The 16,691-nt window shown below is 35.0% G+C and overlaps 1 protein-coding gene across 6 annotated transcripts in view; it reads right to left on the bottom strand.

The window, feature by feature from the left end:
• Positions 1-16,691, bottom strand: part of Hr96 (Nuclear hormone receptor HR96) — a 100,423-nt gene that overhangs the window by 31,789 nt on the left and 51,943 nt on the right. For all 6 annotated transcript variants that reach the window (XM_069833965.1, XM_069833966.1, XM_069833969.1 and 3 more), the window contains one exon: positions 10,999-11,208. In XM_069833965.1, the coding sequence (XP_069690066.1) occupies positions 10,999-11,208 (210 nt within the window). The remainder of the gene's footprint in view (positions 1-10,998; positions 11,209-16,691) is intronic.

Raw genomic sequence — 16,691 nt, 5'->3', positions numbered from 1 at the left:
TCTTGTCTTGTGTCATTGCTGTTACTAGTGGATTTACAAAAGCTTCCTCTCCTGATATTGTTGATATCTCAAACCTATCGCTTCTACTTGATGAACCTAGTAATTCAACCAGAGATAATGTAATAAAAAATACAGACAGTTCCAGTATGACTGCGAAGAATATTCAACATCATAATGTTCAAAATAGTGAAAGCCAAACAGTTGGTCTGCAAAGTAAGTCACCAAATGTATGGAATGAAAAAAATGTGTGGTCAAGAAAAAAAGAAGCTTATCCGTTGAGTGAGTGTAAGAAATGTAAGCTAGGCTGTAAAAGTGTGTCATGAACCAACTACAGTAGGTGCATTAAAAAAAAAGACTGTATTTCTGTATCTAATGAATGGCGTTTATATTCAGTAAATTACTACGGATCGAACAGATCAGATCAGATCAGTTTAAGTCACTACGAAAAAAATCATTGAACACAAGAAATCCAGTGCTCATAATATAGCACAAAAAATTATTCATATGTCTGAAAAGCAATCAATTGAAAATGTTGGCGAATAAACGAGTGCAGCCCACCGTGAAGCAACAAAAGTGAAATTTATATCAGCTTATTGCATTGTGCAGAATGATCACCCTTACAGTGACCATTTCGGTTTACTTAGCTTCAGAAGATAAATGGAGTAGATATTGATTGGTTTTGCCTTGCATTCTCCTTACAGTCTTACTTTATGGCATTTCTTTCTTTTTCTTATTTTTTTTTTGCATCCAAACCTTCCCCTTCCCCAAAAGTTAAAAAAAAACATAAAGAGCTCCGGCACTGTAAAGTTTGGGACTACAACCCTGCACAAACCTGTCCTAAACAACATCAACGACATTGTTGAACATTTTACTTTTGTAGGAAGTATTTTGAAGAGCTAAAAATAATGACTTTGCCTTGCTTGTTTATTTTCTACATTTTATTATTTGTTAAAGAGAATTACTCTACATTAAATCTGAGAAGTAATGTACATAATTATAACACCAGACAAAAGAACTTTATTGATTTACACTCGATTAGCAAAAGTTCGAAACTGTTATACAGCTGTTGGAAATAAACTATTTAATTAACTTCTTTCGAGTGTAACATTCTCTAGTATGGGGCCATTCCACAGTATGTACTTTGTTAGGGTCGCGACATTCAGAAAGGTCATTATACAGGAAATAATAGTTCAAAGAGCAATATCTGTAAATCACATTATGTAACGTAAATACTGCTACTAATAATACATCAAAAGTTCCAAAGTATAATTTAATAAGTTTCTGAAAATCAGTTAAAATAAGTGCATTAGGGAAGGAACCATAGAAATTTGTTGTTGTTGTTGTTTTCTAATGCCAGGCGTTTGACAATAAAGTCATTTGACCTCTTGCACTCCAATATTTTTCAAAGATATTATCATGACCAGCCACTGAAGCACATATTTTGAGGTGTTCCGAATCCATTTCTTGGTTTGAGTTGCACAATGGACAGTTAGGGGACTGATATATTCCAATTCTATGCAGGTATTTGGCCAAACAATCATGGCCTGTTGCCAATCTAAATGCAGCTACAGACGATTTTCGTGGTAAATCGGGAATTAACTGTGGATTTTGATGCAGAGAGTTCCATTTTTTCCCATGGGATTGTGTTATCAAATTTTGTTTGTTGAAGTCTAAGTATGTAGATTTAATAAATCTTTTCACAGAGTAATATGTAGATTTAGTAACAGGTCTGTAAGTAGCAGTGCTGCCCTTCTTTGCCAAAGCATCCGCATTCTCGTTTCCCAGGATTCCACAATGGGATGGTATCCATTGGAATACAATTCTTTTATTGAGTGATAATAATTGAGAGTTCATTTTAGTTATTTCTGCTGTTTGAGATGAAGGTGTGTGTTTAGAGACTATTGATAGAATAGCTGCTTTGTAGTCTGACAATATAACTGCATTTTTAAATTTACTGATGTGGCATAGAAGATTCCTGAGACTTTCACTTATTGCAATGATTTCTCCATCAAAACTTGTGGTTCCATACCCAAGAGATCTATAAAGTGAGAAGAGACAGCACGTAACACCTGCACCGGCACCTTGTTCTCTGGAGATCAAGGATCCGTCAGTTTATAAATGAAGCCAGTTTTGTGGAGGGTATCTAATATTAATTGTCTCTAAAGACAATTGTTTTAGTATTTCAGTGTTTACTTCTGATTTCAGTATTTCTTCTGTTAAATTTAGATTATATTCCATATTTAATAGAGTTAAAGGGTTTGGTTTAATTTGTAGGTTTTCTTTTAAATTCGGGATATTGATTTTCTGTTTTAATTCTTGAACAATGGATATGAAACTTTTTTGAGTTTTCAATCTACAGAGAGGACTGTATGAATGCCAATTGTTTCCTGGTAATCTAATAAGTTTTTCATATTGAATCAGTGCTTTTTCTTCTATTGTCATTTTGATGCTGTTAATATTAGTGAGGAATCTCATAGAATCTATTGGAGTTGTTTTGATTCCACCAGTAATGAGTCTGAGAGCTTGGTTTTGAACATATTCTATTTCGTTTATGAAAGGTGAATTAATTAAAATTTCTCCGCAGGATGTCAGCACTGGGTGTATAAACATTTTGTATGTAGTGTTCAAAGTATTCCTAGAGCATCCCCATTTCTTTCCTGCTAGTCTTTTTAGAAGGGAGAATCTTTTACGAGCTTTTTCAGAAATGTATTTCAAATGGTTGCTCCATGTTAACTTACTAACGAAAATAACTCCAAGATATTTGGATTCATAAGTCCTAGGAAGGTGTTGGCCATTGTATTGGATATTGAATTCTCTTTCTTTTTTACCAAGTGAAAATATTTGGTAGTTACTTTTGCTTAAATTGAGTGCCATCAAATTCCATAGAAATTTGTAAAAAATGAAGATGAAATGTAAATTTTAATTTCACAGCAACTGTAACAGAGAATTATATAATACAAAATCAAATGATTGTCACATGAATGTAGTAATAATTGGAGAAATATTAGTGTATTGCGTTCATGTAGAAAAAAATTATGAAGACTTTAGACCTCGGGTGCACTGTTAGGAAAGGGACAATTTAGGGAACAGAAAAAACAAAATGATTCTCTCTTTCAATAATTGCTGCTGTTCAGCTTAAATTAAGTATCTGACATATAATATTAATAAAAGTGGAAACTTTTTCAATCTGTGACTGGTAATGCATCATTAAGTCGATACTTCCTAGATTGTCACTGGTAGGAAAGGGCACAGTCTTTACAATGTTCTTTATATTTAGAACACTTCGATCCTCACATTTAAGAAGGCAAATGCTTAATTTTGCTTCATCTGACACTCTGAAGAAGTTTGATTGATAAAATCTGACACTGATTTCTTCATCAGTCACAGATTCTACGAGTTTGTCACAAAGAAGTTCCACACCACATTCTTTATACCTCCTGTCATAGCATGCTTCAGAAGGATTGCAACACAATGTAGCTTCTAGAATAGAATTAGTGTTATTTAAGCAAGATTCTTTCTTATTTTTTAGCCCATTCAAGAGGTCAATATCTTCATAATACAGTAGAACCATGATAATGAAGGGGGTGAACTGAACGGTTAATCGAAAAAATCGGATAATCCGTATCATAAAATATTTTCGTAAATTAGGTGAACAATGCTTGTACTTTCGTAATTTTCTCCGTGATCTTGTGTGTAACTTGCAAGGTAGTGGATCAGAAGTTCACTCATTCAAGTTTGGTTGTCAACGACTGGTTTTTAAGGGGCAAGGAAAGTGCTTGTAATGGCTGTCAGTGGAAGGATAAGAATAGTAGAGGTCTCATGCTGTAGATTTACATACTTTATACACTTCATCCTTGATTTTTTATTAAATCGCGCATAGTTGTAACACCATTCTCGTATTTTGATCCGAGATGAGTCACAGTTTCTCTTTCTCCAAACTAGTCAATTTTATTTGCTCTTTTTTCGATACTTAGCACAACACGTTTTCTTTTGACATTTTGGAGTACATTTTACACAGAAATTGAGTAGACCAAACTGTGTAAGTGAAAAGGCATGTAATAACATTCTCTAGAAAAAATACGTACTAATATAACGTAAAGTAGTACTTCATATGTTTCTGTAGTAAAAGAGAGAGAGAAGCGCGAGACAGTCGGATAATCCGTCAATCGGTTAATAGAGTGATGGATAATTGGGGTTCTACTGTACCAATGAAAGCAAACTTCATGGTCTCGTGTAATACTTACAAAGACATCTAACTTACTGGACGTAGACTGTAAAATTTTGTCTTCCCAATTTTCAAATCCCCATATTCGTGCTTGAACTTGGCATAAACTTCCCTTATATTGGAATTCAAACGTCTTTTTTAAAGGTTTTCATCTCTTTATTATCTTTTTTTTCTCACCACATCCTTCTCACCAGCAAAGTATTTGACTTACATCATCTCTGTGGTAGAAATCTTCTAACTTCTTTATTAAATCTTCACGTAAAGAATCTTTGTGAGTGAATCTGATAATTTGTATTTTTTTAGAGTAGCCTGAGAAATTAGTTCACTCTGTTTCTTTGACGACAGATCATACAACTGTGAGTTCAAAACCTTCATTTTTTTTCCTGGTGATCTTGGTAAAACTGATTTTACCCTACGAACTGCTCGTCCTAGTGCCTGAGAGGTATAGGACATCACAGCAGAACCTTCAGTTGACTATCTCTTTTGTGCCCTTTGCTTTCGTTTCCCCCCCCCTCCCCTTTTTTTGGGGGCTTTCAAGCACTTGTATTTTTTTTCCCAAATCTACACATTTCTGATGTTTATGTTCCTTTTCTTTTGCTTTATAATTAGTATTCCTTTCTTCATCTTCCTTCAGTTTCATAAAATAATGTTATAAATTTTCAACGAACTGTTTGTATTTGCTTTTTATAAATCTAATTTAATTTAAGTTCAGATCACATAATTTTAATATATCTGATGATGCCCCACAAGGCGAAAACGTTTATATACCTTATATTCATGTAGCAAATAAAATTTGCAGATAGTTGTGTCTTTGATTGAAAATTTATAACATTATTTTATGATATTACTAGACACATCTGAAATATAAAATGAACTGCAAATTCCTTCAGTTTGTTACGCATTTTTCCACCTTTCTTTAGGTGTTATAGTCTCCAGATTGGTGAATATGAAATAAATATATTCATTCTAAAATGATTTTGAAATTAAGTTAAAGAGCATAAACATTTTCACAGATTGATTTATAGTAAGAGCTTGTGAAAAAAAAATTCAGGGTTAGGAATAAATTTCCAATGATTGCCAATTACTGAAAAATTACTAATTCTTAATTGTAATTTAGTCCTTGAACTCTGTACTGCATACTGAAATTATCGTACCCTACTATCCTGTCCTAAGAGGCACCAGTAGGCCTACTGAATTCTCACTTTGAAAATGTATATGCCTATATAACAAGTAACCAGTATTGAACCTATTAGAAAACAATAGGGTGTTACCACAATAATTATTACCTATTTTTTTATAAAATGTATTTACGTATACAAGGTGATTCACGAGGAATTACCGCCACTTAAGGAGCTTATTTCTGAAGATATTTTGAGCAAGAAATGTCATATAAACTTCTCAATATTTACAGAGTTGCGTTTCGTTATTGGAATGCATTGCTGTGAACAATGAGTGACCTTGGTCAGTGAGCAGTCAGCAGCCAGCACGAGCATGTGACAATGTCGTATCAGCAGCTGTTTCACTGATGAGGTTCGTGCTCAGTGAGTCAGATTGTTGTCTTTGGTAGCGAATGTTGTGAGGTTTGTTCCAACAAGCAGTTCATGTACGAACCATGAATTATCTTATGTCCTGGTGGGTATCTGCTACGAAATTGAAACAGAACTGAATGATGTTGGAACGCTTTTTCTGATTGTGTATTAAATCCACAGATGGTATAACTGTGATCATCTTTACCTCAGAACGGTCTGATTAATAATATTGTTATTGTTTCCCAGCTAATTCAAATTGCAGAAAATAGAATTTCGATAACTTTCTACAAAAAAGATAATAAAAAATATGGAAGGTATGAATTCTGCTAATTCGATGTCTCATGTACTGGGGACTCTTTCATCTAAAAAGAAAAAAATAGTTTTTTTTTCTATTATTCATTTATGTACTTTATTTATTATACTTTTAATCGAAGTTGCATGTTGAAAATGTTGTTGTTGTTTTCTAATGCCAGGCATTTGACAATAAAGTCATTTGACCACTTGCACTCCAATATTTGAAAATGGCAAGTTGTAGCCGATTTAAGTAAACACCATATTTTAACGTTTTGGTGGCTACTTCATTCACACACAACCCCCAGAATGTCTGGAGGACCACACCTGCTGGTGGTCGACGGGTCCATTGGACCTAGCTGGGAGATCTTGTTGATCACCAGCTTTCCCTCCTTAAGCCACTGGAGGACGATTTTAGTGCCATAGTAGGTCAGCACTAGGAACAGAAAATTAGAAAGAGGAGGAAGGAAAGTGAAATGAACCCCTAGGCCTCGAATGCTCCAAAGCCGTCGGGGTTGAAGAAAGTAAGAGTTCAGTCAGAGGACTGGATAGGAAAGGGGATGTTGAAAATGTAATTATTTCAATACACAAATAATTTCCATTATCTTTCTTTATGGCGAAAATTTTAATTAAATCTCTAGTTTTATTATTCGTCTAAATTATCATTTTCCATCTTAACCTCACTGATATGAACTGTCGATCATGTCTTTCTTCATTATCCAGGAGACGTCAGTGAGCATATGCATAGGATGGATGAAGGATCTTGCCTACCAAACGAAGTCACGAACACGTGAGGAGCTACTTGCATGCATCATGCATGCTGCTATGGAAATCAAAGATAGCCGCATGCAGTTACTAATACATAAAGCGATGAGTGCTGTTCACAAGCATGCGGTAAATTGTATCGAAGCGGATGGCTACATTTTTTAAAATGTGTTGTAAACTCTCTACGACTGTAAATTAGGATGCAAAATTGAACTGCAAATAATTAAGTCGGTGGAAGTGATGTTATTTCAAATCCAAAGTTCGTCTTCCCACATACTTAACTTTCTGTTTATCTTAATATGATAATGAATAAAATGGATTTTATAATGAAGTATTTATTTTATTCATAACGGTTTCTTATCAATACAGCACAATTAGATCCATATGACGCCAAATACCGTACAGTTTTGCTTACGCACTTTTGAATAACAGATCTGCTAGCAAGAAAGTTATATTGTTAGCCCTGCAATAGAACAAAATATATTCCATATTTAATGCTGCCATCTCAAATCAAGCTGTCAACTGAATGGCACAGAAAATTCCTTTCCCCCTGCCCTTTGCACCCCCATGAAGCTCTACTGAGTGGATTATGAAATACTTCTGCGCATGCTCTCCCAGAGCTAGCACAAATGACAAAGATTATAATATGTACAACCACAGTCTACTATATACAGTCGCGAAGCTTGAGGTGTTTTTTTGCAAATCTCGTGATAAAGCGCTCCAAGCGGTTAGCAACTATAAACAATAGACTGTCCATGGTCGACTTTGGACTGTGTCGTATTTCTATCGAGTGCTAGCTCGTTGCGTATTTCACATTAATGCTTGTGAAATGTTCGTTATTGGTTATAATTAAAATGTTAATGGCTAAAATATAATAATTGGAATAATAATATGGGACAAGGAGGAGACGTTTGTAGTGCTATAAACTGTAGCAACAGTAAGAGAAAGAGGCCAGAGTTATCCTTTTTCCGATTTCCGAAAGGTTCCTGGGTTTCCACAAGAATGCTGTGCAGAAACAAAACTGTTAATTTGAAGTTCTTTGTGACTGTTAGAATACATTATATCCTTAAATTTCACAATGAAATGTTTCAGTCTAACCGAAAGGATATTAGATACCGGTTAAGGTTCTGTCACTTAGGCTGCTAAATTTCCAGAGAAATAAAGGTTAGGTCTACTTTTTTTTTTCAGAGGATATATTTTTAATTGTAGCTATTAATTTTGTTATTATTTTTATGTGTTATTTTACTAAAGACGTAGAAAAATTAAGTTTGTTTTAATGAAATTTATTGATCACGTTTTATTTTCAATTCTGGTGGGATTATTATTGCTTAGGCCTACTTTTTTTTTTCAAAGGATATATTGTTTTTAATTATAGCTGTTAATTTTGTTGTTATTTTTATTTGTTACTTTACTAGAGACGTAGAAAAAGTCTGTTACAATAAAATTTATTGATCACGATTTATTTCCAATTCTGGTGTGATTATTATTGCTTAACCTCATCCCACTTTGTTAACTACGTAAGCCTACACTACAAGTACCGGCACACGTAAGTTACTCCATTAATTCATATTTCCATTATTATTGTTGCAAAGGGAAATGCAAATTAATATTTATTGGTTTCATAGTTAATTATCGCTATAATCTTGAATGAGTGAAGCTATTATAGTAAATTTCAGTTCGTTTTGCACAAACAAAAATTATATTAACTTATTTCTTGCAGGTATCTTCGAGTTTATGGTGGAATTTAATATAATTCATTAAAATAACAAATTAACTTTATGTATTTAATATTTCAATAATGGAAGGAAGGTGTTAATTTTTCCAAAAGAACACGACAACGAAAGTGTTAACATATTTTGTCGGCTGCTAGGAGAGAGATCTGCGATGATGAGGCGATAGTAGTGATCCTAGTGGTGGGCAACTACCCATGTTTGCATTCTTACTACATATTGAGCTTTGCGACTGTATATAGTAGACTGTGATACAACTATATAGCAGTCCATAAGCGGGCGAATGGATTGTTATCTCTGACCCAGAGCGGTTGTTCAAATAAGAACGTTCTGCTTGAATCAAACCATGAAAAAACCAGTATTTTTATAAAATTTGTCACCTTATAGCACTGTGAAGAATGTACAATTGGTCAAAATGAAACTGGCTGGCCTCTTGAACAGTTAAAATTTTCTAAGTCGCTTCGGGTGAGCGCATAGTTCACTACCATAAACCTCCGTGCGCCGCTTTCGTTAACTCCATAACACAAGGCGCTGATTTGGGCTACCTCCACAGCATGCTTGGCGTGGAGCAGTGATTAAGCTATTAAACTTCTATGCAAGCAGCTCGAGTTCGAATCTCTGTAGTGAATAGTTTGTTTTGACATTTCCTTTATTTTTTACAACTCGTTTTAGTGTAATATAGTCAAATAATTTTGCTTATGTTACTTCATGTTAATTACAAAATTGGTAAAAATTTGTGGTTATAATTCCAGGAAATCAGGATATAATATTTTGTTATCAGAATTATGGTTTTTCTTCTTATTTACAATTACTACGTTTAGGCCCTGATGATCACGGATTTTGGTTAGTATAATAATCATATTCCCTGTAGCACAACTTGCAAATTAATTACTGCCTATTATTTAATCGTCAACATATTTACTGAATGTCCCTTAGGCAATAGAGTGCAAAGCACCAGGGATGAATAAAATAATTAACACAGCATTTTAATGTTACTTCCATCTCGTATCTCAGTTTCTATTAACACGAAAAAAATAATAAAGCGAAAAGTATTCTAAGGTTAAAAAAAAAAAAAAAGAATACCTGTTATATTTTCACTGATGCATTTAACCCTTAGAAGCCGGAAGACTTATACCAATACTGCACGTAAATGTCTTATTCAACCAGGGGTTTGTATACCTGCATAATCGGGTAAATTTGTGTTGGATTCGTTAGCCGGTAGTTTAAGGTGAACAAGATATGTCCAGCCAGCATACCGTGCCTAAGATCACAGGTTCGCGTCCCAGCCACTGCAGTCAATTGAGCCTTGTGGTAAAGGATGGGGAGGGCCCATGTAAAACAATCGGTGTAATGGTACTCATGGAAGTGATGGGTTTCAGTTGACTGTAGTTGAAATGATTTTGCTCCTTTTTTAAGGGGGGGGGGGGGAACATTACAAAAAAAAATGTCCTTAATATTATATAAAATTAAAGAATATCAACGTAACAACAATGCAGTAACAACGGCATAGTAACGAGCAATAGTCATACTCCACTTGACAACCTGTTATATATAGTGTTTGTGTTACAATATTCACTGTTTAAACATTCCGAACGATCTATCTGTTTTAAATGTCGTATATGAATTATTTTCTCGGAAGATTTTAGTGATTAATAGTTGTGTTCCCCATTATAACTCCTACAAGAATATATGCAATCTTTTGAAGAAAGTCTGGCTGTCCTGAGCGCTCATGGAAATACCTGATTCGAACTTAGTCTCTCAGATGCCAGCCAGTTTCATTTCGACCAAGCATATTGTTGAAAATAATAAATAATTATATTTTATTTAGGCAGTGCCATGGCACGAGGATATTACCCCTAAAGCCACCTCTGGTATTTACACTATTACATATTGATTTTTCACGGATGTCAAAATATAAACACAACAATAGAATATGTTCATCAGAAATATATTTTAAACTAGTTGAATGAAAATACCTTCACATACACCTCATTAAGACTTCCCAGGACATTTATAATCTGACGACAATGCGGACAGTTCCAGTTCTGAAGTGAAGATACCTTCATGATTGAAATTATAATCGCCACTGATAATGATGATAGTGGTAGTGGTGATTTGCAGATATCAAATTTTAAGAAGGTGAGAAATATCTCTCCCCCTTTCTCCTTCCCCGCCCCGCCCTTAATCCTCTGCTCTCTCTTTCTCTTTTTTCTTTTGGAAGTCCTAATATGCAGAAGCAAAGTTTTTTACAAGCAGCAAATCAATGATGTGGACCTCCTGACTTCCATTTATATTTTGGAGAAAACCACACTAAAAACTTTTATAAATCTTAAGAATTCATCACCTGCAAGCAGGTATGAACGCACAAATGGACACAGAAATTTAACCAATATAAAGCATAAAACATTTTCTATATGTGATGTTACGGATTTCATAGACTTTGAATTAGCAGATGTACCTGTTCCAACTGGATGACGTCATGATGGACAACCCGTGGTCTCTCAGGCGTAAAGAGAGTTATAGCACTGAGAATCAACATGATGTTCTCATCTGTGCGCCAACGAGGATCAAATGTGCGCAGGAAGCGCTGGTGCTCTTCATAGATGTTTCCTCGTGCCTCCTTCAGTACATCTATCTTCACATTCAAGTGCTCTTGTGTATGGGGAATCTGTAAACGTACATAGTTCTGTAAACCTATTCCAAGCCAAATACAAGTATGTAAAAGAACAGTTTTGTAAACCTATTCCAAGCCAAATACAAATCTGTAAAAGTACACAGTTTTGTAAACCTATTCCAAGTCATATACAAGTCTGTAAAAGTACACAGTTCTGTAAACTTATCACAAAGGTGCACACAGAAGCGTTTGGATGTTGATAGAGAACATTTTCAGCATTTATTGTGAAGGTTACAGACACTTCATTGTTTTAATTAGGCTATTCATTTTCGCTTTCATTTTATATTGCATTAATTAATTTAGAAGAAAGTTTAGATTCACATCAAGTGAGATTAGATGGGCTGGTTATTCTTACCCAACCCTGAAAAATTTACCTCTTCTTTTAATATATTTTAAAAGTTCAACATAAATCATTGGCATTAAGCTATTTCAGATATCTCAGATTCAACCACTCTAAAAACTGACTTTTTACGTAACATTTACCAGTTTCACATATACTATGGCAATACCTCCAATAGATAAAAATTACTTCCATCAAAGTACTGTCACAGTAGCTCACTTGTCAGTGCTAGTCACTGGACTTATAAGACAACCCGGTTGATCCACCCTGAATTTATGACGTGTTGGGCAAGCCTGCAGCCAAGACAACACAGAAATTTTATCTGGTACCCTTGTAACGTCCCAAATTCCCAATCTTGTAGAAGAACACCCATACAACAATACAGTTAACACCAGCAGACTGAGGTGGTCAGAACATAGAATGCAGATGAATGAAAATGAACCATGTAAGAACAGTTATTTACAATATGAGTATCATATCATTTCATATTACAATATGAGTTGATAGCCAATCGAATACTGTAATATGAAGTTACTAAAAGTACGTCGTACAACAACATTTTATCTTACTTTCTTACAAAGTCTTTTAAGGAACCCGGAGGTTCATTGCCCCCCTACATAAGCCTGCCATCGGTCCCTATCCTGTGCAAGATTAATCCACTCCCTATCATCATATCCCACCTCCCTCAAATCCATTTTAATACTATCCTCCCATCTACGTCTCGGTCTCCCCAAAGGTCTTTTTCCTTCTGGTCTCCCAACTAACACTCTTTATACATTTCTGGATTCAACCATATGTGCTACATGTCCTGCCCATTTCAAACGTCTGGATTTAATGTTCCTAATTATGTCAGATGAAGAATATAATGTGTGCAGTTCTGCGTTGTGTAACTTTTTCCATTCTCCTGTAACTTCATCCCTCTTAGCTCCAAATATTTTCCTAAGAACTTTATTCTCAAACACCCTTCATCTCTGTTCCTCTCTCAAAGTGAGAGTCCAAGTTTCACAACCATACAGAACAACCAATAATATAACTGTTTTATAAATTCTAATTTTGAGAGTTTTTGACAGCAGATTAGATGACAAAAGCTTCTCAACCAAATAATAACACACATTTCCCATATTTATTCTGCGTTTAATTTCCTTCCTAGTGTCATTTATATTTGTTACTGTTGTTCCAAGATATTTGAATTTGTCCATCTCTTTGAAAGATAAATCTCCAATTTTTATATTTCCATTTCGTACAATATTCTGGTCACGAGACATAATCATATACTTTGTCCTTTCAGGATTTACTTCCAAACCTATTGCTTCACTTGTCTCAAGTAAAATTTCCGTGTTTTCCCTAATATTTGTGGATTTTCTCCTAACATATTCACGTCATCTGCATAGACAAGAAGCTGATGTGACCCATTCAATTTCAAACCATGTCTGTTATCCTAAACTTTCCTAATGGCATATTCTAGAGCGAAGTTAAAAAGTAAAGGTGATAGTGCATCTCCTTGCTTTAGCCCGCAGTGAATTGGAAAAGCATCAGATAGAAACTGGCCTATACGGACTCTGCTGTAAGTTTCACTGAGACACATTTTAATTAACTGAACTACTTTCTTGGGAATATCAAATTCAATAAGAGTATTATATAAAACGTCCCTCTTAACCAAGTCATATGCCTTTTTGGAATCTATGAGTAACTGATGTACTGTACTCTTATACTCCCATTTTTTCTCCAATATGTGTCGAATACAAAAAATCTGATCAATAGTCGATCTATTACACCTAAACCGCACTGATGATCCCCAATAATTTCATCTACATATGGAGTTAATCTTCTCAAAAGAATATTGAACAAAATTTTGTATGATGTCAACAAAAGTGATATTCTTCGAAAGTTACTACAGTTAGTCTCGTCCCCCTTCTTAAAAATAGGTACGATTATGGACTCCTTCCATTGTTCTGGTACAATTTCCTTTTCCGAAATAGCAAGTACAAGTTTATAAATTTCGCTAGATAATGTGCTTCCGCCCTCTGGTATTAATTCTGCTGGAATTTGATCGATACCTGGAGACTTGTACTTTTTCAGATTTTCTATTGCTATTTCGACTTCAGAAAGTGTGGGTTCGGATATAAATGGCTCAGGAGTTTGTATTTGAATTTCGTCCCAACTATTTTTATTTGGCTTATGTGCATTTAGTAGTTGTCTAAAATAGTTTTTCCATTTGTTCAGAATTGAATGAGAGTCAGCAAGGAAGTCACCATTCTCATCCTTGATCACGTTTACCCTTTCCTGATATCCGTTCTTAAATTCCTTTATACTCTTATATATATATATATATATATATATATATATATATATATATATATATATATATATATATATCGAATGTTTTTATTCTATTTGTTTCTACCATATGGCCTAATAGTAGCCACAAAAAATAAATAATGAAAGAAAAGCCAATATCTTTTATTTAATTTTAAATAGTCACAAAAATAATAATAATAATAATAATAATAATAATCATCATCATCATCATCATCATCTTCATCTTGTATGGTACCACAGCCACATTCCTTTCCAGTGCCCGCGGTCTCCATCTTCTTATTTCTGCTGGATATCTTCCAACCATCGTAATTTAGGTCTTCAAATTCTCCTTTTACAACCTGCTTTTAAATCTGATATCACGTTGGGTACCAGTACGCAATTAGTGTCCATTCTGATTATGTGATCCAGCCTACTCCAATAGTCATAAATATAATATGATATCCTATATTATCCTACAGCACATTTGTGAGTACACTGTGAAGCTCAGGAGTACAATGGTGCACAGTTTGAGAACCACTACAGTATTTAGATAATAATGTTTATGTTGTGAGATCTCTAGTACCCTATTCCTCTAGAGCAGTCATGTCAACTGATGTCCATAGGAGCAAGTGCGCGTTTTAGAGCTCAGGAGAGCCTGACCGTTTTACAGTGGAAAGAAAAGAGACAGACGAAAGAGATATTATATGCCGCTTGGTCGAGCTATATTCAGGGATGGCCAGCACTGATTCAATAGATAAAGGGAAGAAAACTTACTAAAACTGTATCCATGTTAATTTTTAGATTTGTCTGAGAAGTATAAGTGCATTATAAGAAAGTAAGTTTTAATTTTAATGCTCATTTTTCACAAGTTTGATTTTTTTATTCAAAAGAAATATTTTCTCAACTTTTTTTTATAGAGAAGTCAAATTTTCATATATAGGCCTATTTATTTAGTAGCTTTACAGAATGTTTTCGTAAATCTAATATACCGTAAATATGTTTTACTGAAGATAGTGTATTGAAAATTTTGAAAATATTCGCATGGAAATTGTTTGTAAGAAAATGAATTAACAAAGCAACTACTGTTACATCATAAGCAAAAGATACATGCTCATGTGTTGTAAAAATGTCAGCTCTATAGCTTCAGTACATTTCGAGACAATAATTTAATATTCTGATGATAGGAAGTTGCGCATCAATATCGCCTTAAAAGCATAATGCGATAAGAGTTTTGTTATGGAACATTAGTTACACTTAAAACATATACAGCACCTAGGTAACTTTGCTTTGTACTGTAATATTGTTTTGATTAGTTTATTGATTACTTTTATAAGCTAAAGGTACCATCAATATCAATTCCAACTTATCATGTCATACTCAATCTCTTTTTTTGGGATATCACTTTCTTTATGAATGATGTGTTTCATCCATTTAGTACAGTATAGTTGTACTACTATGGAATTTATGTGAATATTCCTTTTTAACTCTTTATTATGTTATTAACATTTAAAACACAACTGCAATATTAAGAAATTGGTATTAGTACTTTTATATTATTTTAATGTACCGAAGTACAGATGATATTTCCATGCAGATATTCTGCGTCATCATACGATGAAAGAGTAATGGAACGGAGAAAAATTCTCTCTGGCGCCGGGATTTGAACCCGGGTTTTCAGCTCTACGTGCTGATGCTTTATCCACTAAGCCACACCGGATACAACTCCGACGCCGGTTAGAATCGTCTCAGATTAAGCTCCAACTCTTGGGTTCCCTCTAGTGGCCGCCCTCTGCACTACGTCATAGATGTCTATGAACGCAGGACCGAAGTCCACACATGTGCTGAGGTGCACTCGATATGAGTGACTAGTTGGCCAGGATCAGACGGCCGGTGTGGCTTAGTGGATAAAGCATCAGCACATAGAGCTGAAAACCCGGGTTCAAATCCCGGCGCCGGAGAGAATTTTTCTCCGTTCCATTACTCTTTCATCGTATGATGACGCAGAATATCTGCATGGAAATATCATATGTACTTCGGTACATTAAAATAATATATATGATATGCGTAAATCACTTCGTGATTTAAGACGGTGCTTATTCCGTCTGATCCCAGGTAACTAGTCACTCATATCGAGTGCACCTCAGCACATGTGTGGACTTCGGTCCTGCGTTCATAGACATCTATGACGTAGTGCAGAGGGCGGCCACTAGAGGGAACCCAAGAGTTGGAGCTTAATCTGAGACGATTCTAACCGGCGTCGGAGTTGTATCCGGTGTGGCTTAGTGGATAAAGCATCGGCACGTAGAGCTGAAAACCCGGGTTCAAATCCCAGCGCCGGAGAGAATTTTTCTCCATTCCATTACTCTTTCATCGTATGATGACGCAGAATATCTGCATGGAAATATCATATGTACTTCGGTACATTAAAATAATATATATGATATGCGTAAATCACTTCATGATTTAAGACGGCGCTTATTCCATCTGATCCCGGCCAACTAGTCACTCATATCGAGTGCACCTCAGCACATGTGTGGACTTCGGTCCTGCGTTCATAGACATCTATGACGTAGTGCAGAGGGCGGCCACTAGAGGGAACCCAAGAGTTGGAGCTTAATCTGAGACGATTCTAACCAGCGTCGGAGTTGTATCCGGTGTGGCTTAGTGGATAAAGCATCAGCACGTAGAGCTGAAAACCCGGGTTCAAATCCCGGCGCCGGAGAGAATTTTTCTCCGTTCCATTACTCTTTCATCGTATTAGTACTTTTGTTTTACAGACAATATAGATAATATCAAACAGAAAGAAGCCATATAAAAACAACGACATAAAATTTCACGT

Source organism: Periplaneta americana, chromosome 8, assembly GCF_040183065.1.
Source record: "Periplaneta americana isolate PAMFEO1 chromosome 8, P.americana_PAMFEO1_priV1, whole genome shotgun sequence".
In the NCBI taxonomy this organism is placed as follows: Eukaryota; Metazoa; Arthropoda; class Insecta; order Blattodea; family Blattidae; genus Periplaneta; species Periplaneta americana.
Note: the sequence above shows the minus strand (reverse complement) of the source record. Positions and strands in the feature narration are given on the sequence as shown.